The sequence below is a fragment of the Phyllostomus discolor genome, chromosome 1 (genome assembly GCF_004126475.2).
Source record: "Phyllostomus discolor isolate MPI-MPIP mPhyDis1 chromosome 1, mPhyDis1.pri.v3, whole genome shotgun sequence".
NCBI lineage: Eukaryota > Metazoa > Chordata > Mammalia > Chiroptera > Phyllostomidae > Phyllostomus > Phyllostomus discolor.
Window position 1 is genome coordinate 114,553,595 of NC_040903.2, and position 23,081 is coordinate 114,576,675.

The following is a 23,081-nucleotide window of genomic DNA, read 5'->3' on the forward strand; positions in this document are numbered from 1 at the left end:
ATGATTAAAAGATGATGGCCTTGAATAAACTACAAATCCATAAAAGGGATCTAGAATGAAATATAAACCACTTTGTAAAGACAGCAGTTTAATTTCAAGGTTCACGAGGATAGATAAGAGGAAAACTGCAGGCTTCCAGCCAAGATGGAAGCATAGGTAGATACGCTTTTGCTTTCTCACACAATCAAAAGGATAACAATTTAAAAACAACAAAAAAACCCCAACCAGAACAGCCAAAAAATCTATCTGTACGACATCTAGCAACCAAGGATTTAAAGAAGAACCATTCATCCAGACTGGTAGGTGGGGCAGGAGGACATATGTGTGCAGCACAGCAGCTGGCGAACCAGGAAGGGTGAGGTGGTGGGCGCTGGATCAGGAGGTCCCACATTCACATACAGATGAATTGGGAGGGACACCTGGGGAGCAAGACAGACCATGCAACCCAGGGTTCCAGCACAGGGAAATGAAGCCTCAAAACCTCTGGGTGTAAAATTCTGTGGGGGTTGTGGTGGTGGGAGAAACTCCCAGTCTCCCAGGAGAGTCTGTTGGATGGGAACACAGGGTCCTAGGACATACACAAGCCCTCCCATCTGGGAATCAGCACCAGAAGGGGCCAGTTTGCTTGTGAGAAGTGAGGGAAGTGACTGAAGGCGGAGTGAGAGCTGAGCAAGTGTCACTGTTCCCTCTTCTGACCCTCTCCAATCCCTCCCCAACGTACAGCACCACAATGCAGCAAAGTACATTGCCCCACCCTGGCCAATACCTAAGGCTCCACCCCTCACAATATAACAGGTGCACCAAGACAAAGAAATATGGCCCAAATGAAAGAAAAGATAAAAACTCCGGAGAAAGAACTAAGCAACACGGAGATAGCTAATCAGGTGCAGAGTTCAAATCACTGGTAATCGTGATGCTCACGGAAATGAGCTGAGTACAAACACAAATAAAGGAAGAAGTGAAGGCTATACAAAGTGAAACAAAGAAAAATGTACAGGGAACCAACAGCGAGGGGAAGGAAACCAGGACTCAAGGCAACAGATGGAGCAGAAGGAAGAAATAAACATTCAATCAGAACGGAATGAAGAAATGAATTCAAAATAATGAGGAGAAGCTTAGGAACCCCAGGGACAACTTTAAACATTCCAACATCTGAATCATAGGGGTGCCAGAAGGAGAAGAGGAAGAGCCAGAAATTGAAAACTTATTTGAACAAATAATGAGGTAAAACTTCCCCAGTCTGGCAAAGGAAATAGACTTCCAGGAAGTCCAGGAAGCTCAGAGAGTCCCAAAGAGGTTGGACCCAAGATGAACACACCAAGGCACATCTTCATTAAGTTACCCAAGATTAAACACAAAGAGAGAATCTTAAAAGAAGCAAGAGGAAAGGAGAGAGCTACCTACAAAGGAGTTCCCATAAGACTATCAGCTGACTTCTCAAAAGAAACGTTGCAGGCAAGAAGGGGCTGGAAAGAAGTATTCCAAGTTATGAAAGGCAAGGACCTACATCCAAAATTAATCTATCCAGCAAAGCTTTCACTTAGGATGGAAGGGCAGATAAAGTGCTTCCCAGATAAGGTCAAGTTAAAGGAGTTCATCATTACCCAGCCTTTATATGAAATGTTCAAGGGACTTATCTAAGAAAAAGAAGCTCACAAATATGAACAGTAAAACAACAACTAACAAACCACCAACAATTGAACCTAAAAACAAAAACAAAAACAAAAATGAAATAAGCAAACAACTAGAACAGGAACAGAATCACAGAAATGGAGATCACATGGAGGGTCATCAGTGGGGAGAGAATGGGGGGGAAAGGTACAGGGAATAAGAAGACCAAATGGGCCTAGTTGGTGTAGCTCAGTGGATTGAGCATGGGCTTGTGAACCAAGGATTGCTGGTTCGATTCACAGTTGGCGCACATGCCTGGGTTGCACAGGCGGGGGGCACTGGAGAGGCTGCTGCACAATGATGCTCCCCCCTTTTCCTCCCTACTCTCTAAAAATAAAATCTTTTTTTTTTTTTTTTAGATTTTATTTATTTATTTTTAGAGAGGGAAGGGAGGGAGAGAGAGAGACAGAGAGACAGAGAGACAGAGAGAAACATCAATGTGTGGTTGCTGGGGGTTATGGCCTGCAACCTAGGAATGTACCCTGGCTGGGAATCGAACCTGGGACACTTTGGTTCCCAGCCCGAGCTCAATCCACTGAGCTACGCCAGCCAGGGCTTAAAATCTTTTAAAAAATATCAAAATTGGTGAATTAAAAAAAGCTAAATAGTGGATAACAAAATAGACTGAGAAAGAAAATAGAAGGAGTTTAAGAATAGTATATGAAATGGAGGCGCTAACAAACTATACGTACGACCTATGGACATGAACTAAGGGGGGTAGATGCTGGTGGGAGAGGGATGCAGGGTAGAGGGGAGAAAGAATGGGACAACTGTAATAGCATAATCAATAAAACATATTAACCCACAGACAGCCAACTGATCTTTGGTACAGTATCAAGAGTACACAATGAAGAAAGGATAATCTGTTCAACAAATGGTATTGGTAAAACTTGATAACCATGTGCAAAAGAATGACTGGGTCCTTATCTTGCACCACATGTAAAAATCAACTCCAAATGGATTTAAGATTTAAACATAAGACATGGAACTGTAAAGCTTCTTAAAGAAAACATAGGGTGAAAACTTTGTGATGTTGGTCTTGGCAATGATTTCTCGGGTATGACACTAAAATCTAAGGCAACAAATGTAGACAAATGGGACAAACCAGAAGGGTTCTGCACAGCCAAGAGTGAAAAGGCAGCCTAAAGAACAGGAGAAAATATTTGCAAATCATGTATCTGGCAAGGAATTAATTCCAAAAGATATAAGGAACTCCTATTATTTAACAGCAAAAAAATACCTTAATTTAAAAATGGGCAAAATACATGATAGACATTTCTTAAAAGAAAACATATAAACAGCCAACATGGATATGAAAAGATGCTCAATATCACTATCATCAGGGAAATGCAAATGAAAACTACAATGAGATATTGTTTCATTTGTGTTAGGGTGGCCATTAAAGAACAAACAATTTAAAAATAATGTAATTTAAACAAACAAAAACAGAAAATGAGTGTTGGAAAGGTTGTGAAAAAACTGAAATCCTTGTGCCTTGTTGGTGGGAATGTAAAATGGTGCAGCTGACATGAAGAACAGTATGGAGGTTTCTGAAAAAGTCAAAAATAGCACTACCATATGACCCAGCAATCCTACTTCTAGATACTTATCCAAAAGAACTGAAATTAGGGTCTTGAAGAGAGAGCTGCACTCCTATGTTCACTGTAGCATTGCTCACAATTACCAAGATATGGAATCAATCTAAGTGTCCACTGATGAGAGAATAAATAAATAAAATGGTGTATATACAAAATATGGAATATTATTCAGTCATTAAAAAGAAGGATTATCACCCTGGCTGGCATAGCTCAGTGGATTGACCACGGGCTGCGAACCAAAGTGTCTCAGGTTCAATTCCCAGTCAGGGTACATGCCTGGGTTGCAGACCATGACCCCCAGCAACCGCACATTGATGTTTCTCTCTCTCTCTCTCTCTCTTTCCCTCCCTTCCCTCTCTAAAAATAAATAAATAAAATATTTTTTTTAAAAAGAAGGATATCCTGCAACATGTGATAACACTGACTAACCTGGAGGATCTTATGTTAAATAATGTAAATATTTATACAAAAAGTTAAATAAGTGTAAATAAATTAAACTAAGCCAGTCATAGACAAATACATGATTCCACTTACATGAAGTACCTAGAGCAGTTAAACTCACTGAAACAGAAAGTACAAGGTGGATGCCAGAGACCAGGAGAAGGAGGATGGGAGGAGTTGCTGTTCAATGGATATAAATTTCAGTCATGCAAGATCAAAAAGTTTGCTCTGGCTGATGTGGCTCAGTAGATTGAGTGCTGGCCTGTGAACCGAAAGGCCACCAGTTCGATTCCCAGTCAGGGTACATGCCTGGGTTGCGGGCCAGGTCCCCAGTAGGGGCACTTGTGAGAGGCAACCAGTCAATATATCTTTTCCACATGTATGTTTCTCTCCCTATCTTTCTCCCTCCCTTCCCCTACCTCTAAAAAAAAAAATAAAAAGATCAAAAAGTTCTAGACAGCTGCCATACAACATTGTGCTTATAGTTAACAATGTGTACTAAGCACTTAAAAATCTGTTAAGAGGGGATACGTCATTTTTTTTTACAGTATGAAAATAAAGAAAAATGGGCAAAAGCTATAAAAGCAGGTAAGTCAGAGAACAAATACAAAAGGCAAACATATGAAAAGATCATAATATGATCATACAGCAAATATAACCTTTAGAATAATCTATCCTACCACAGAAGCAGAAGCACAAAGGCATTGTTACCCAGCATCTACAAAGACAGCCTGTATCTATGCTGCACACACACACGTGTGCTGTGACTGCACACTTACATAGGTAAAATACAGGAACAGCCCTAGGAGCTGATTCATACCTAGCTGTGGCCTCCTGTGGGAATGGTGGAATGGGAAGAGGCAGGCAATAAGACACTAGTATTTTCTTAAAGTATACATGTATTATTTTAGGTTTTCATGAACATCTATCATCTGTAATTTTGAAAAAATGATTATGAAAACATTAATAAAGAGGTCTTTATGAACACACATGGGAGAACTGCCATAATACTGAATAAAAAAGCTAATTATCAAAGAATACAGGAATGCTGGCAGGTGTAACTGACTATAGGAGGAGTTGGAAATGGGGCCACAGAGGAAGGCTGGTGCTGGGATTTAAACCCAGACACGGCAGCCATGTGCAGGGAGAAGCCTGCGGCTTTGGGGTGCTCTCTTTTGCCACGCGGCTTAGGAAGCAGGAAAGACTTTGCCTGGAAGAAAAGGAGTGAAAGAACTCTTCCTGGTGGGCCACAAGAAGGTGCCACATGGCTTTGGATTAACTGGAGATCGTGGCGGCGACACAGCTGATGGAGTGGGGAGCCTGAATCACAGACTTCTACTTCTTTTCCTGAGATACGATACCCTGGACTGGGCAGAGGGAGAAGAAAGGACTGTGTGTGTCTGTGGGTATTCTAAAGGACTTTAGTCTGTATAACTTTTAAATAAATATTTCCTTTCCTTTTCACAAATCTCTGGCATTGAGAGATGTTTTTCTTCTGGCGGCAGGCATAGCCAACCTAGTGGGGGGGTCCTCTCAGTAATAGTATATTATACACCCCCCTTGGGTCTGTTCTGTAACATTATTTTAGGTTTTCATGAGCATCTATCATCTTACTTATGTAATTTTGAGAAAATGATTATAAAAACATTAATAAAGAGGTCTTTATGAACACACATGGAAGAACTGCCATAATACTGAAAAAAGCTAATTATAAAACAATATGTAAAAATAAAATAAAATTAAAAAAACTGTACTTGAACAATTAAAATAAAATTAAAAAACAATATGTAGTTTCTATTTTTGTTCAAAACAAAATATATATATATATATATAAGTATACTTTTGCAAATGCAAGAACATACAACACCAACAGTGAACCCTAATGAAAATTATGGACTTTGGGTGATAATATGTCAATATAGGTCTATCAGTTGTAACAAACGCATCACTTTGGTGGGGGGATCTGCTAGTGAGGCAGGCTATGCATAAATTCGGGCACAGAGTATATGGGACATCACTGTACCTTCTGCTCAACTTTGCTAGGGACCTAAAAATGCTCTAGAAAATAAAGTCTATTTTTAAAAAATAAACAAAATTGTGCCACTTACATGAAAAACAGGGCAAATTAAAAGAAATGAGAAGAAATACAATACTTAGCGTCTATTACCTGCCATCACTCTGCTGGGTGCTGGGATACAATAATGATAAAACAGGTATGGTCCCTGTCTTTTTAGAGCTTACCATCTAGTACAGAAATCAGATATCAAAGAAACAAACCACACAACTATAAAACTATAATGTTCAATAGCAGCATATAACCTGCACTACACACTAAAGGTAAAGACAATGCCTCTAAGGAAGTGGTTTTTTTTATTTAAATAATTTTTAACTTTCAATTATACTTGACATATAATATTAGTTTCAGGCACACACCCCAGTGAGTGATCATCCCAGTAAACCTCACACCCATCTGACGCCACACATGTTTTAGAACATTACTGACTACACTCCCTATGCTGTACTTTACATCCCCATGACGTTTCTGTAACAACCTGTTTGTACTTCCTAATCCCTTCACCTTTTTCATCCATCACCCCCAAGCCCCCTCCCATCTGGCAACTGTCAAAATGTTCTCTGTATCTATGAGTCTGTTTCTCGTGTTTGTTCAGTTGTTTGTTTTTTAAATATTTTGTTCTTTTTTGAAAAGATTTTATTTATTTACTTTTAGAGAGGGGATGGACGGGAGAAAGAGAGGGAGAGAAACATCAATATGTGGTTGCCTCTCACGTACCCCACACTGGGGACCTGGCCTGAAACCCAGCCTGTGCCCTGACTGGGAATCGAACTACTGACCTTTTGGTTTGCAGGCCAGCACTCAATCCACTACGCGACACCAGCCAGGGCAATATTTCATTTATTCTTTCAAAGAAAGGATTTACTTATTTTTAGAGAGAAGGAAAGGGAGGGAAACATTGATGACTGAGAGAAATATCAATAGGTTGCCTCTTACATGCCCACAACCAGGGACCTGGCCAGCAACCCAGGCACGTGTCCTGACCAGGAAACAAACCAGTAACCTTTAGGTTCACAGGCTGGTGCTCAATCCACTGAACCACACCAGCCAGGGTGCCTTTTTTTTTTAAAATAAATAAATAAATAAATAAATAAATAAATAAATATATATATATAATACACTCAATTGTTGATAGATATGTACTTATTGACATTTGATTGTTCATATTTTTTATCTTTTTTTCTTCTTAAAGAAGACCCTTTAACATTTCATGTCCTAGTGGTTTGGTGGTGATGAACTCGTTTAGCTTTTCCTTATCTGGGAAGCTCTTTATATGTCCTTTTCATTCTAAATGATAGCTTTACTGGGTAGAGTAATCTTGGTTGTAGGTCCCTGCTTTTCATCTCTTTAAATATTTCTTGCCAATCCTTTCTGGCCTGTAAAGTTTCTGCTGTGAAATCATTTGATAGTCTCTCTCTCTCTCTTTTAATCTTCTCCTCACTCAAGGACTTGCTTATTGATATTATAGAGAGAAGGAAGGAGACAGAAAAAGAAACATCAATGTGAGAGAGAAACATCAATCCATTGCCTCTTGTGCGTACCCCAGCTGGAGACTGAACCAATAACATAGGTGTGTGACCTGACTGTGAATCGAGCCTGCAATCTTTCAGTTTACAGGATGGCTCCGACCAAATGAGCCACACCAGCCAGGGCCATGTGACAGTCTTATGGAAGCTCCCTTTTAGGTAACTAACTGCTTCTCTCTTGCTGTTTTTAAAGGTCTCTTTGTCTTTAACCTTTGCATTTTAATTATGATATGTGGGCCTGTTTGGGTTCATCTTGTTTGGGACTCCTTGTGCTTCCTGGACTTGTAGGTCTACTTCCTTCACCAGGTTAGGGAAGTTTCCTGTCTTTTTTTTTTTTTTTTAAATAGGTTTCCAAATTCTTGCTCTCTTCTCCTTCCGGTACTCCCAGGATATGACTGTTGGTACACTTGAAGTTGTCCCAGAGGCTCCTTACACTATCGCCCTTTTTTTGGATTCTTTTTTCCTTTTGCTGTTCATATTGGATGTTTTTTGCTTCCTTGTATTCCAAACGATTTATATGATACTCAGCTCCATCCACTCTACTATTGATTCCCTGTAACTTGTTCTTTATTTCTATTAGTGCATCCTTCATTTCTGACTGGATTTTTTTCTGCTGTTGAGTTCCTAAGTTTCTTGATCATCCATATTTTAAGTGTTTTGAACTCTGTATTTGATAGATTCCTTGTCTCCATTTGTTCTTTTTCTGGAGTTTTGTTCTGTGTTTTCATCTGGACCATGTGTTTTTTTGTTTTTGTTTTTGTTTTTGGTGGGGCTCCCTTCATTTTAGCAGCCTCCTGTGTTTATTTCTATGTATTAGGTAGAGCTGCTACATCTACCAGGTTTGGGAGAGTGGCCTAATGTAGTAGGTGTCCTGTAGAGTCTAATGGCATAGCCTTCTCTATTACCCACGCCTAGTACCCAAGGTGTGCCTCTGTGTGAACTGTATACACCCTTCTGTTGTAGTTGAGCCTTGATTGCTGTTGGCATATCCAAGGTCAGCCAACAGCTGAGTTCTGTTCAGGGTCATACCACATAAGCTACATAGCAATCTGCAGAAGTCTGCTGCTCGTGCTGGGCTTGGAGGTGCCCAGGAAAGGCCAAGCTGTGAACCAAGGCTGGCTACTGCCAGCGCCTGGTCTGGGGCCACTTAGCAAGAGGTAGGGGCATGCTGAGGCAAGATGCTGCTTGTTTGAGAGATTTTAGCTAAGTATAAAGCATGAGCCAAGACAGGTCATTTGTTTGGAAAAGCTATTGGAAACAGCTTGGGTGGGCATGCAAGTTTGGTGGGGTGGGGTCTCAGGGAATCACGGGGACAGGGCAAACAGTGTGAACTGGGTTGATGGAGACTCAGATATGGTGCCCCCCTGCAGGCTCTGTGGGGGGAGGGCTCAGGAAAGAACAAGGGCCTCTGCCAACACTTCTGTCTGGGAGAAAGCTGCCCCCTCAGCGCTTGCCCTGAAAACAGATAACATCAGTTCCACCTCATATGTCCCTGGTGCCTTTGAACTGCGATCCCAGCACTGGAGCTCAGAAAGAATGAGTCCAAGTGAGTCCATGTGTGAGCCCTTTAAGAGAAACTGCCTGGGACTCCAAAAGCCCTCTGCCTCACTCAGTCTCAATTCCCGCTGGTTTTGCAGCCAGAAGTTATGGGGACTTCTCTTCCCAGCACTGGAATCCTGGGCTTGAGGTCTTGTGTGGGGCTCAGACCCCTCACTACTTAGGGGGAACCTCCACAGCTGAGATATCGTCACAATTTTTATCCGCCACAAGTAGGTACAAGACCAGCATGTTTTGCATCTCCGCCCCGCGGTCTCGATGTGGCTTCTTTAAATTCCTGGTTGTAGGGCTTCTATTCAGCTAGATTTCAGGCAGTTCTGAATGATGGCTGCTTTGTAGTTTAGTTGTAATTCTGATACGGTTGTGGAAGGATGTGAGTAGCATGTTTACCTATGCCACCATCTTCACTGGAACGAGGAAATGTCAAAGTGGGAACTGAAGGCTAGCTAAGAGCCTGGAGGAGTGCAAAAACAAGGCTGGAGAAGCAGGCAAGTATCAGATTATGCAAATTATAACTAAAGCAAGTGACATCATACTTGCAGGGCATTAAAAGATTGACATAATTTGATTTGTTTTTCAGGAGATCACTCTAGGTCAGGGGTGTCCAACCCATGGCCACAGGTCACATGCCACCCAAGATGGCTATGAATGCATTCCAACACAAAATTGTAAATTTACTTAAAACGTTATGAGATTTTTTTGTGATTATATGTCACAATACCACATAAAATAAATGTACATATGTTCTTGCTATTTGTATGCATGAGTGGCTTCATTTTACAGTGGTGTGTGAGCGCAGATAGTAGAATTAACACCATCAGATGTTACATGTGCTTGTGGCGACTTAGTGAGGCAGTGATTATCAATATTTCAACCTACCATTGCAACTTTAGGTGTTCAATGTTATTTTGAAGTCATGTAAGCATTCTTATTTGATTATTAAAGGTACTTCCACACTGCGGTGGCACCTCACACATCGCCCACCATGCTTTACAGTTGGCCCTCCCCCTCGCTTTGCATGGACAACCAAGAGGGCTGTGGAAGGGCCCAAACCTTGCTATTTTCCTGTCAATTTTCATAATATAAGCAAATAAAGTCCCTTATCTATTATTATTGTTTTAATCCCAGCATGGTTTCTACAATGTCTCAAAAGAAAAAAGATCCCCTAAAAGAAAAACCATGGATGAAAGCCCTGGCTGGTTTGGCTCAGTGGATTGAGTGCCAGCCTGGGGAATGAGAGGTTGCCAGTTCAATTCCCAGTCAGGACACATGTCTGGGTTGTGGGTCAGGTCCCCAGTTGGGAGCATGTGAGAGGCAACTGATGGATAGATCTCCCCCACACTGATGTTTCTCTCCCTCTCTTTTCTCCCTCCCTTCCCCTCTCTCTAGAAGTAAATAAAATCTTTAATAAAAATAAAATAATAAAATTTTAAGTTTTAGAAAAGAAAAATTACAGATGAAGGAAGATTGTTCAATGAAAAGTGGACAGATGACTCCTTTTTTCCCCAGGCAAATAGTAAGGCATTCTGCTTCATTTGTAGGGAATTTGTGCAAGTTTTCAAAGACTATAATTTGAAAAGGCATTATACACAAAAATATGCTGCCAAGTTCAATACATATGAAGGACTGTGCCGTAAGGACAAAACAGTGGAACTGAAAAAATGTCTGTCTTCTCAACAAATTTTTTTCAAGAAGTTACAATCTGGGCAGATTCCACTGTAAAAGCGTTACGTGGTAGCGTATTTAAGAGCAAAAAAATCAAAACCATTTACTGATGGTGAGTTTATTAAGTAATGTATACAAAGTATGGCAGATATAGTTTGCCCTGAAAAAAGGGGGATATTTCTAAAATCAGTTTGTCTCACCAGACTCTAGTCAGGTGAACTGAAGAAATTGGAAAATCTCTTAAAAGTGTTTAAAGAGTAAACCTGCTACTTTTAAATTGTATGCTTTGGTGATGGATGATAGCACTGACATTACAGATATAACTCAACTTGCCATTTTTATTAGAGGTATTAATGATGAATATAAAGTCACTGAAGAGTTGGCTTCTTCAGTGCCATTAAAAGACACAACTAAATCCAGAGATTTATATAAAGCAGTAAAAAAAATATGTTAAAGTGATTTTTTTGTCCACTGTCAACAAATCTGGTACAGTTACTGATGGTGCCCTGGTGATAGCAGGTAAAAGAGAGGGACTTGTAAAAGTAATAGAAGACGATGCAATCACATTTCATGAAGTATCACTGCATAGTACATCAAGAAAATTTACGCACAAAAGCTTTAAAAATGGATAGCATCATGCAAATCATCATCAAGACTGAATTTCATAAGAGCCAAGGTATTGAATCATTGCTAATTCCAGGAATTCCTCAAAGTATTTATGCTGACACTATGGCGACATAACTTACTTCTCAGAGGTAAGATGGCTAAGTTGAAGCCAAATGTTGAAAAGATTTTATGATTTGTGACATGTTAGTAAGTTGTTTATGGTATCAAAAAACAAATTTGTGCCAGAACTTGATGATGAAAATTGGCTTACAAATTTAGCATTTTTAGTGGATTTAATTGCTAATTTAAATGAGTTAAACATGCATCTTCAAGGTGCAAACCAACTGATCAATACCATGTTTCAAACCATAACAGCGCTCCAAATGAAACTGAAATTATGGCAAGTTCAGATTAAGGCAAACAACTCTATGCATTTCGACGCGTTGGCTAAACACAGTCCTGTCAGTGGCAAAAAAATATGCAACTTTGCTTTTCGATTTGACACAAGAATTTGAAAACAGATTTCAAGCTTTCTGGAAAAATGATATTTTGCTGTATTTGTGACCCCACTTTCTTGTTTTTACAATTTTTTTAATGTTTTACGATTTTATTTATTTTTAGAGAGGCAAAGGGAGGGAGAAAAGGAGGGAGAGAAACATCAATGTGTGGTTGCCTCTCGAGCGCCCCTACTGGGGACCTGGCCCGCAACCCAGGCATGTGCCCTGACTGGGAATGGAACCAGCGACCCTTTGCTTTGCAGACTGGTACTCAATCCACTGAGCCACACCAGCCAGGGCTGCAACTCCATTTTCAACCAACATAAATGTTACCTGCTACTTTTTAAATGGAATGCACAGAGCTGCAATCTGACATTCAACTTCGAGAAAAATTTGATCGTCTCTCTCTTTTTCTCTCTCTCTTTTTTTTTTTACTGGACATTTATATTTTATAGGTCCTGTCTTTTCAGAGACAAATTTCCCTTGCTTCACGATTACACCTTATTCATGTCACTGCTATTTGGCAGCACCTACATTTGCCAGCAACAGTTTTCAAGAATGAAACACATTAAGAGAAAAATTAAAACCAAAATATCTGGTGAGAATCTTGAGAACTCACTGAGAATTGCAACTACTTCTATCAAACCAGATGCTGATGCACTAGTTTCTCAAATACAATGTCAAACATCCCACTAGTTTTATGTTGCCCTCCTTTCTTTGAATTTTATAATAAAAAATATTTCAAAAAATCAATGACACTTTATTACTTAGATATGTACATTTTCTATATTAATGATTACAAACTTGGGACCTGCTCAACAATGTAAAAGATTGTCAAAATGGCCGCTGCATAATCAGGGTTATTATGTGAGGAGTTTTTTGCTTATCTGCAGTGGTGGATTTCACAAAAATTATGCACAGACTTTTTTTTTTTTTTGCTCATCAGTTTTCATTAGTGTTTGTGTATTTAATGTGTAGCCCAAGACAAATGCTTCTTCCAGTGTGGCCCAGAGACACCAAAAGGTTGGACATACATGCACTAGGGGCTGTTTAGAGAATGTATCCGAATGGGGGAGGAAGACAAACTAGTGGATATCTACAACAGTAGGTAGGTAGCTTGGATTTAGGCAGGTTAACAGTGGAGAAGAAGAGAAGTGGCAGGATCCTAGATATTTAGATGGGACAATTGATAAGTCTTGGTGATGGCCTGGACATCACCATATGGAGTGACAGTAGGAGGTATGAAAGATAGTCAACTCTAAGGTTTCTGATATGACTGACCAACTCTATAGAAATGACATTCACAGAGAAGGAAAATAAAGGAGGGAATAAATTGGAAATCAAGAGATTAGTTTTCTGTGAGTTAAACTTGAGATGACAGTAAAAATTGAAGTGGAAATGTCAAGGAAGGAAGGAATATATCCATTTAGCTCAGAATGGAAACACTGGCTCAAACAATAGGTATTAGAATCAAATGTTTGCAGAATAGTATTTAAAATCATGAAAGTGAAAGAAATTGCCCAGGGGGAACATACAGAGAGTTTATGACTGAGCCCCGTGCCCCACCCCGCTGGAGGAACCTGGAGTTCTAGAGGTCACGATAGAAGAGAAAGAGATAAGGAAAGTAAGCTAACGGGGCTATAGAAAGCAAGAGAATGTTTCAGAGACAGGGGTCAACTGTATCTGATATTGCTGAGCAGCAGACAAGGGGAAGGCAGGCTGGGCTTAGTAACATGGTGGCCATTAGGCAGCCTTACCGAGAGGAACTTTGGAGACATACAAGAGACAGTCTGGACTAGAGGAGTGTTGAGGAGTGAGCAGGAGGTGACAAAGTGGAGGCAAGGAGTGCAAGTAATTCTTCCAAGAAACTTTGTTCTGGGGAAAGTTTGGTAGACAGGACTACAAAAAACCTGGAACATGTGCTAGAAGGGAAATATTTTTAAGTGACCTCTCATTTTCTTGTAACAATCGAATCAGGCGTATTTACTGACTAATGAGATTTTTTAAAATTTGTGAGATAGTAGAACATTTGTGAATGTGGAAAAGGTTTCAGAAGAGAGTCCAAAGATTCAAGGAAATGGAAGTTCACTAATGGAGCAAGTCCCTGAAAAATTAGGACAGCATGGGAGCTGGGACACACACAGAGGGGTCAGTGTTTGGTTGAAAGGATCAGGACCCAAATTAAGTCATTGATCTTGTTTTTGTAAAAAGTTAATATGAAGCTTACTTCTACCTAAAGAAGAAACATGCACACATCCCTATTTTAAAATGGAAGAAGCAGCTTCAAAAGTGCAGTGGTTTCAGCTTGCATAATGCTGAAATGTTTCAGAGAACTCCAGAATAGGAGAGTTTGGCCACAGCTCTAGAAAAAAAGGAGTTGTTTTAGAGTAGTACCTAGGCTTTATGGAGCATCTTACATACAAAGGTAGCAAAGACTGAAAAGTTGTAGCTCCAAAAAGTATTTAGGTGCTAATAATAATGCAACCTAACTTTTGTATGACAGTATCAACTTTACAAAGATCTTTCACACTGATATTCTTCTTCCACCTTTGCAATATCTTTATTTTTTTTAAACATGGGGTCTAGAGCTACATGAAAAATACATCAAAATCTCTGTGATTTCAGATAATTTTGAGCTTTTGGGGAGAACGTAAAATTAATTAATCTAATGCAGAATAAATTTTAGGAAGATCTGGAGTGACTCTGGAAATACAGATAAATCACCAAGAAGCTTGGATACTAACAAATATAGAAAGAAATGACAATTTGTGTTAATAAGAAGATGGCTTTTAGTTGCTTGCTATAATTTGGGAGGGAGATAATAAAATAAATCAGAAGGGAAATAAAAAACAAAACACCTTTGCAGTATCTTTAAAATCACTTCCTGAGGATGGAGGGAGAAGATTACCATCCTCTGGGACATTTTGGGCCTGATAATTCCTTCTTATGGGAAACTGTCCTGTGCATAGTAGGCTGTTTAGTACTATCCCTGGTCTCCACTGACAATTTGCCAGTGGCACATTCTCCCCCACTCCCCTCAATCAACATAACCAAACAAGTTTCTGGACATTGCCAAGCATGCCCTGGAAGTAGGAAGAGGTGGGGAATCCCTCCAAATGAAAGCCACTGACCTAGATGAATTCCACTGTGATTAGATGCTAAGGGCAGGCAAGATAAACCTACAAAGAAAGTAGGGAAAGCTTTGACCTTATTTTTTCCCAGGCAACAGTTTGTACAATCTTTACAAAAAGCATCTAATGTTCCAAAGACATGTAGTATGTTACCAAGAAAACCAGGCTGAACCCAAGAGAACGCACCTTACTACTTAGAGGGACTCTTGGCTAACAGATTCTGGAGACCAAGTAGTCAGTCATCCTTTTTCTTTCCCATACTCAGTAACTAAAGTGACTGCCAAGGTATGGAAAAACAGACCTACACACTCTGGCTCTCACATGCCTATCAAGCCATCTTTCATCTATCTAGGGTATGGGAGGGAGTCCATGCCCTTCTGGAAACTTGGCTCCATTACTGGGTTCAAGACAAAGCCTGTGCTGCCTGAACTGCTCTCTTCAGGAGGACAGAAGACTACCCCGACAAGGCCAGCAACAGCCCCTAGTTGGTTGTATGCTGACAGCTCACTGATCTCCCTTGAGAGAAAGGCCATTCAGCTCTTTGTCTTGTTTTACAATTATTTACTTTGCCCACTGAAATCTGATTGGCTTTAAAACCCTGGGCTCAGTGGCATTATTCATCTTCCGATCCACTCTGATGTCAGGGAATCCTACACTCTTTCTAAGAATCCTCTAAGGATCCAGGCTTGAGAAGCAATTATTTTCTAAAAGATTTTTCAAAGGAAATCCAGGAAATTATTTTGACTTCACATGTTCTAAGAAAGGGATTTCAGAAGCAAAGGATAATCTGTGGAGCCCTTAAGCTTTCACCTTCTGCTTTTCAGTTGAAAGACATGTGCCGCCTCCTCTACCCATCAAAATCTTGCAAAATACCTTTGAATATTCTTGTTGGTTCACCAAGTTATGCTAGCTATGCTCTCGACCACATTTACTCTTTTACTTTGGTGTGTGAATGTTTGAGGCAAAATCTTGTTTTAAAATTATCTGCCAGCACAGCATAGACTGAGCAGTTGGGCTTCAGCTGACTCAGGACAGAATGAAATTGTTGCAACCCAAGGTCCAACGACCCTCTTGAGATTCCCATACTACCTCTGCTAGACGGTGATGGGCTCCTTGAGGGAGAAGCATGCCTTAGTCCATGGAGCACAGGCCTGGCCCAAAGAAGCCTCTGCTAAAGTTTGTTGTATAAAAGGAACAAAATGAACACTGCAATACATTAACAATAAGAACATTTTGTGTCAATCTTTGTAATTTTTGCTGAAGCAAGAGATCCTTTATTTCTGCTCTCTAGTAAGTAATTGCTTAAGAAATGAAAGATTTTGAATAATAAAAAAACTAGTCTTATGGTTCCAAATGGTTGCTATAGGTTCTCTCAATGATTTTTCTTAGCCCCTCTTCCGAAGCACAACTTAAAAATGGTTCTTAAATCCCCAAGCACATAATTTACTGCTTTAAATGCAGGATCAGCCATGGATGGGTAGCTCAGTTAGAGCATCCTCCCAATATACTAAGGTTATAGGTTCAATCCTTGGTCAGGGCAGACAAGCATCAACCAATGAATGCATAAATAAATGGAACTACAAACTGAGGTTCCTCCTCTCTCCCTCTCTCTCCCCTCTCTCCTCTCAAATCAATAAATAAAAATTTTAAAAATAAAAATAATAAAAGCAGGATGAGGCAAAGGAGGAAGGCACAGACCACAATGATTTTGTAAAATTAAATTTCAGAAGGAAAGGAGGTACATATCTGAGGTTTCAAGCCACTGTTACCAATGACCCCCTAACCCAATTCTTGTTCTTCAAATCCAGGGGTAAAGTAAATTCAGGGGACAAGATTAGGTCTCAGCTACGCTGGCAATTATAAAATATTTCAGCAGTGCTGTGCCACACAGTCTATAATTAGTGAGTATGCCTCAGAGACTTAAAAGGAACTCAACAAGTTTCAGAAGCCCACAGCCAGTCCCCCTGAGCCCTGAGCTGTGAAGTCACAGGGCTGCTGCCGTACAGAACACAGCGCTGGGTGCCTGCCACCATGTGCACATGTGCGCACACACGCCGGTTCTGAAGAGTCTCTTTTTCAAAGCTCTAATGGCTTGACCTCAACACCTGCTGCACTTCCTGAAGAGACAGGCTCTGGAGCTCCACTTGCTCCTCGCACGCGGCTGCACTTTCTAGGAACGACCGCACACACGCAAAGGCTGGCCAGCTGCCAACACAGGGGCAGCCCAGCCACCTCAGGCCTGAACTTTCCCAGTGCCGTCAGGGCGGGATACCACTCTGAGCTGACTCAGCGGCCAGCATGGAACCCTGCCAACCACTCAGTAGTGCGGGGGCTGCCGGCAACTCACAGATGTCTTGTTAACCAGAGCAATCAGCCAGGAGGCAGGTCTGGGCTGGCGGCCAGGCTGCTGCTGTCGTGGAAGCTGGGCTTTTCTGATCCTTGTCCTATCTCTGCCACTACCTCCCTGGCGATCTAAGGAAAAACTTCTGTGTGTCTCAGCATGTTCGCTGCCTCAACGCAGGGCTGTGCAGAATCAGCAGGGGTGGTACTGTTTGTATTAAAGAGTACCTGGAGCACTACCACTTAACCACATGCTAGCTCAGTTAATCCTCACAACATTCTCTCCTATTCCCTCCGCAGCCTGATAGAACTCCTTCTCTTGAAAGAACTTTCAATTTGCAGATTGTCTCTCCACAGCCCCTTCTAGGCTCCCAGCAGACAGTACCAGAATAATACATGAAAATGCAAGACAACAAAACACTAGTTTGCTGTAACGTCAGGAAAAAGAGAAAAACTAGAGCCAGAAACCTTTGTTTTACTAATATTTTTGCTATCTCCTCCATTTTTTCATTTTTTTTCAATTAACAAAGAAGGTGCCATCCTTCAAGAGTGAGACCCAGCAGGATGTGCTAATACATTTGTTCCCTGGTACGCCTTGTACCAGTTCTCTCTTCTGCTTGCATTCAACCATCCTTTCACAATGTGGCACTTCTCTACCAGAGTCCAGCACCAGATCAGACAAGGGAAATGGTGTGCCAAAAGGAGAATGAAACTATATGGAGCCGTAAAATGCCTTTGGCTCCCCTTCTAAAGTTTTTGTTGTTGTTCTGTTGGCAAGTATACTCACAAAATATTTAAATATCTCTCTGCTAGCCACTAAGTTTGATAACTTGTGTAAATTTTTCATAAGGGTGTGTGATTGCCATTTGCAACCGGTGATTACAATAAAAATTGCCTTTTATTCATTAAAAACAAAACAAAACAAAACCTGTGAGATTTTTATCTCACAGACAGAAGACACAGGCTCCGAGAGAAGAAGAGTCCTATTAAAAGATCACAGGGTAATAAATGAAAGAGATGGGATTTGGATCCCACTTTGTTGGCTTTGGGAATCTCCTGCCGACACTGCTATTGTAAACTCAGATGAACTGTACAGGCTCCTTTATGTAAACAGGTTGATTTTCAGGTTCCAAAGAACTTTTCATAGGTGACTTAAGTTGCCGTGTGAAAATTCAGTTTTTTGTAACTGATGTCTAAACAATACCACTGGACTACATGAAGACTATATACTTATGGGGAGTATGCAGAAATTACTAGCTTTATCATAAACTCCCTGCCCAAGCACCAATAAGTCACTTAATCTGGAACAATCTGTATCACTGATCCTGTTCTTTGGGTGAGGAAAAGTACCTGACAGATCTTAGAAGTCAAAGGCTTGGTTTGTAACAGACTCCTTAGGCTCCACTCCCTGAGATAATTCATTATGACTTTGCAATGTATATATTTTAAAAGCTCCCTGGATGACGCTTATGCTCACTATGTTTAAAAATCATTTAAGCTTGCCTTGGCTAAAATGGGAATTTTGAGGTCTACTTTTCCTGTGAAATAAAATCATGACTAAAGGCTTCTTGTTAGAAAATGCACACAATGCAAGTACTCCTCGTCAGCGTCAAAACAACAAAACCATCCTTAAAGAACATGATCCTGGGTTAGCCTGGAGCTAAGAAACTGTCTTAAGCAAGACTGTTCTTTGCTCTGGCCTGATGGCTCAGTTAGTTGGAGCTTCGTCCCATACACCAGAAGGCTGTGGGTTTGATCCCCAGTCAGTGCACATAAGGGAGGCAACCAATCAATGTTTCTCTCTCTAAAATCAATAAATGTATCTTAGGGTGAGGATTTTTTTAAAGTTAAAAAAACTGTTCTTAACATCACTACTAGAAAAACTATAAATAAAGTCATATATCTCATTTTTAGATATCCCTCATAACGTTGCAACCTCATCCTTCCTTAAAAAAAAAAAAAAAGAGAGATTATACTGACATTTTTTCACTTCAAACTTGGAATAATCTATATGAGCAATGACTTACACATTTCTTTGCTTTAATCAAGAAAACATGTTATGATGAAAAAATCCAAAGTCTATTCATGCCTAAGCTGCTGGTCACTGAAGTAGGGTGACAAGGCATACACTGTCACAGACCTTGGTCCTGGCAGCCCACAACCCCCTCTGGCTAGCCTTTAGGAAGAACAAATGACCCCCACAGGAGAAAGACTGACCTGTTTAAGCTGCTCATCCTGATTCCAGCCTGGCTGCCCAGCTGTGGAGACTGTAGGTGGGGCTTTGGTAGCATCTTTGGTATGGTCTTCTTGGGCTTGCTGTCCATGTGGTGGGAGCCCTGGTGCTGGAAGAAGACCAGATATGGGTGCTGCTCTAGGGTCTTGGCAAGCCACTTTCTGCCCTTGAGAATATTTTGAAGCAGCCTGGGCCTCTTTCTCAGCCACTTCTGCAATGTCATCATCCCCATCGTCATCTTCCAAGCCTCCCTCCTCTTCCTCAGGCTCTGAGTTTGCGCTGTTCCCTTCAAAAACTCGGGTCACTGCTGTGGCTGGAGGAACTCTGACTAAGGGACCCAGGGAAGAGCTACCAGAAGGCCGCCCAGGTGTGGCAGAAAGCAGAGTTTGTGTGACTAGCTTCTGGGCATACAAGAACTGGGCTTCTCTCATCTGCTGTCCTTGCTTCTCTCTGGCATCCATCCCCAGAGGAGCTAGGTTTGGTGGCTGCGGTGGTCCTGGCTGAGCTGCTTGTTGTTGCAGTGGCTCCATCACGGCCTCCAGCTTCACCCTCCAATTGGCATGGCTCTGAACCTGGGCACAGCCCAGGAGGCACACTGGGTCTAAACCTAAGTGATTAATCAAAACCACAAAGGAGAAAAAAAGGGAAAAAAAAGTAACACACTTCTGTAAAACAGGTATAAGAAGGCTTTCTTTTCTCCAGTAAAGGGTATGAGTTCTGAACACTAAACGTATGTTCCTAAACCTGAATTTTAAGATGAGTGAGTGGTGGAAATTTCAGGGATGAGTAAGGTAGGGAAGCATGTGAAGAAGAGGAACAGGATTTAAGAGGGGAATATGGGATGAATCTTAGTAGTGATGGACTACTGTAGGTATAAAAAGAAGTAAATCCAGGCAGTATCTAGTATATAAACATCTGTGTTCTGATCTCTCTCCCTCAACATACCAAACATTAATGTGTTTATTACTGGAAAGGCAACTAGGTTTGCATTGTACAAAGGTTGTAAATATGAAAACTACAATAAAAGAAAAAGAAGAGCTTGCCTACAGGACAGAAAATACTGCTTATGTTCTCAGGAACATCAGAGAAAGAATTTATCATCCAAACTAGACACAGAACTATCAGGCAGACAGAATGATTTCTTTCATAGACAAGAATTTAGCAAACTGCTCTTGAGTCTAAACTTTTCAAATTTTCCAGATCAAACTGCCAGCCTGCTTTTCAAGTGGGCTGGGCCATGCCAACAGGACATTATAGCCTAAAAAGAATCCAATTTCAACAACATGAAAGAATGTATGCCCCCCTCCAATCCAGCAAGGAGGCAAGAGTTTCAAATTGCAATGGTCACTCAAAAACAAACAGGGGGGTATGCCTCTGGAGATTTGAAAGTTAATTAATTTGAAATAGATATCAGTATTATCTAAACAGCAAGTTAATGCTTTTTTTATACACAGCCAAGTAAACTCTTCCCATCCCCTTTCTTTCTGATTCATTTCTACTATATTCTATGGCGAATACAAAAAGAAAAGGCTTTCAGGCCAAAAATATTCCAGGGGCTGGTTTATCAGCATTCTTACCAATCAGTCTCCAAATACACACCCCTTTCACATGCTCTCCTCCTCTTACTCCCCCTTCCCTTCCTCCTCTCCAAACCCTACCCCCAACAAGCGTCCCTTGAGTTATGATGCCTCAGCAAGGCTTCATAACTGAATGGGGCTTACTACTATGCCTGGGCAAATTTTAAGTGAACAGGGCTTGCAATATGACATACAATGTTTTCATCACATGAAAAGAGAATGCACTGCACAGGCTGGGACTTGATATTTGCATTGTTCTGTTGTTTTAGGATTGGGTGGAAAGGTTAAAAAAAACCCCAAAATACCTTTAGCATCTTCAAAAATTCATGGGGAAATAATCACACCCCTAGCAATAAAAACTGCTTTGATGTATAAATATTTTAATGGATTAGGAAAAAAGGATCTAATTTTTTAAAGCTAGGCAAAGGGTGGTGGGGGGAAGGGGGGAGGGTTGGGTGGAGGGGCTGAAACGGGAGTAGGGGGCAGAAAACTGTACTTGAACAATGATTGAAATAAAAAAAAAAGAAAGAAAAAAAAAAGCTAGGCAAAAAAAAAAGAGATAAGAAATTCTAATTTGTTTGTTTTAGAAGCACTGCTTTTACTTTTTATATTCTGACAAAGATTCAAATTCCAATTTGCCTCCTACTACTTTTAATTCTTCGCTTAGCACTTTACAAAGTGTGTTATGCCTGTACCATACTTTCATTCTGCTTTAGCCCTTTTTATAGTGTAACAAAGCAGGAAAAGATTTACACCCACATTAAATCCAGTTAGCAAAAGTGTTCATTTAAAATAAAAACAATTTGCATCAAAGAAAACTCAAGAATAAAGCAAATTATTCGTTGTCCATTTTAATTTTCCTTATAACCATTACAGCCAATCAAGAGCAAGACATTTTTCAACCAAGTCCTACCAGTCATTGAACTGCTTCTTGTGGCACCATCTATGCTGTCCCCAGCAGAGGATGTGTCTCACAGCATCTTTAGTAAGGCTGAAATGACTCAGTTCTACAACTCAATACACACTCCCTACCCCCAAAAGCCCATCTTCCCCAGTCCCTAATCAGCCAGTCGATCCAAACAACAATACCACCTGCTTACATACAAAAAACTCGTCTCAGAACTCGAAGCCACTTCATCCCTTCACACAGTCCCCTCCCCCATTTTCCCTAAAGTTCCCGGACCACCAAATCCGGAGCAACGGACTGTTTGCAGCTTTGAACGAAGTCTCGCCTACCACTTCCAGTACCTTCGCTGCGGGATCTCTCTAGCCCCGGCCTCCTTCGAGCCCCATACCTCCCTCCTAGATTACTCCCCTCCACACACACTTTTTATACCCCCCAATCCAGTCCGATTACTTTTACCTCTACTCAGCCTTCCCAGCCAATCCACTGGCTCTTCTCTGATCGCCTCAACCCCACCTATCTCGCCTCCTCAGTTCCCGAGGGATGGGGGTAGAGTCTTAGCCCATCCCTTTATCTCCAATCACCTTAATGGGCGCAAAGCATCTCCGGTCTCCCCCGAGCGCCCTGACTTTTCCTCTACGGCCCCCGGTCTCCGCCGGCCAGCGCCTCCATGTCCATCCTTGCACACCTGCCCCTTCATCTCCTCCACCTGCTACAGCCCCTGCTCCCGCGGTGGCTGGGGAAGCCGGGCCCACACGGCTTACCTGTACCAGGCGCTCCAGGTCCGCGGGCGGTGAAAGAAGTAGCAGCTCAGACCCCCAGACCACCGCTGCTTCTTCGACTAGTCGGCAGCCTGGGGCCACAGCCGGGGCGGGGCCCGCACCGGAAGCGGCGCCGCGGGGCCCGCCCGTCGGCCCTGGGTGGGGAGGGGGCGGGGCCGCTGGGGATGGGGCGCGGCCTGAAGCCGGAAGCGGCCAAAAAGGGATCGCGGGGCGGGGTCGGGCGGAAGTGACTTCTAGGGATGGCCCCGCCCAATTAAGTCATGAGCGGAAGCGGGTCGAAGCTGGCGGAAGCTTCCGCCTGTGGGAAAGTACAGACCCGGAGGAGATCCATTATGAGCACTTCCGCGGAGAGTTGAAAAGAGCTCGTGTCCCTACAGTTTGTTCTGCGTATTTTCTGGTTTCGGAGGTTTGTGTGGCGCGGCCGGCAGGTTGTGAGGAAGGTAAATAAAGGAAAAGGAGTGTTCGGGGTTTTCTGTTGC

The 23,081-nt window shown here is 41.6% G+C and overlaps 1 protein-coding gene across 4 annotated transcripts in view; it reads right to left on the reverse strand.

Annotated features, from left to right (window-relative positions):
* ARID3B (AT-rich interaction domain 3B) overlaps positions 1 to 22,746 on the reverse strand; it is a 51,771-nt gene extending 29,025 nt beyond the window's left edge. The window contains exons 1-2 of one of the 4 annotated variants that reach the window (XM_028507952.2): positions 22,585 to 22,746; positions 19,324 to 19,946 (exon numbers count right to left, since the gene is read on the reverse strand). In XM_028507952.2, the coding sequence (XP_028363753.1) occupies positions 19,324 to 19,869 (546 nt within the window). In that variant the 5' untranslated portion in view covers positions 19,870 to 19,946; positions 22,585 to 22,746. Of the gene's footprint in view, positions 1 to 19,323; positions 19,947 to 22,164; positions 22,184 to 22,404; positions 22,426 to 22,584 lie in introns of those variants that run through there. The other 3 variants (XM_036027934.1, XM_036027926.1, XM_036027931.1) reach the window with 3 other exon arrangements.
* Positions 22,747 to 23,081: the final 335 nt, after the last annotated feature.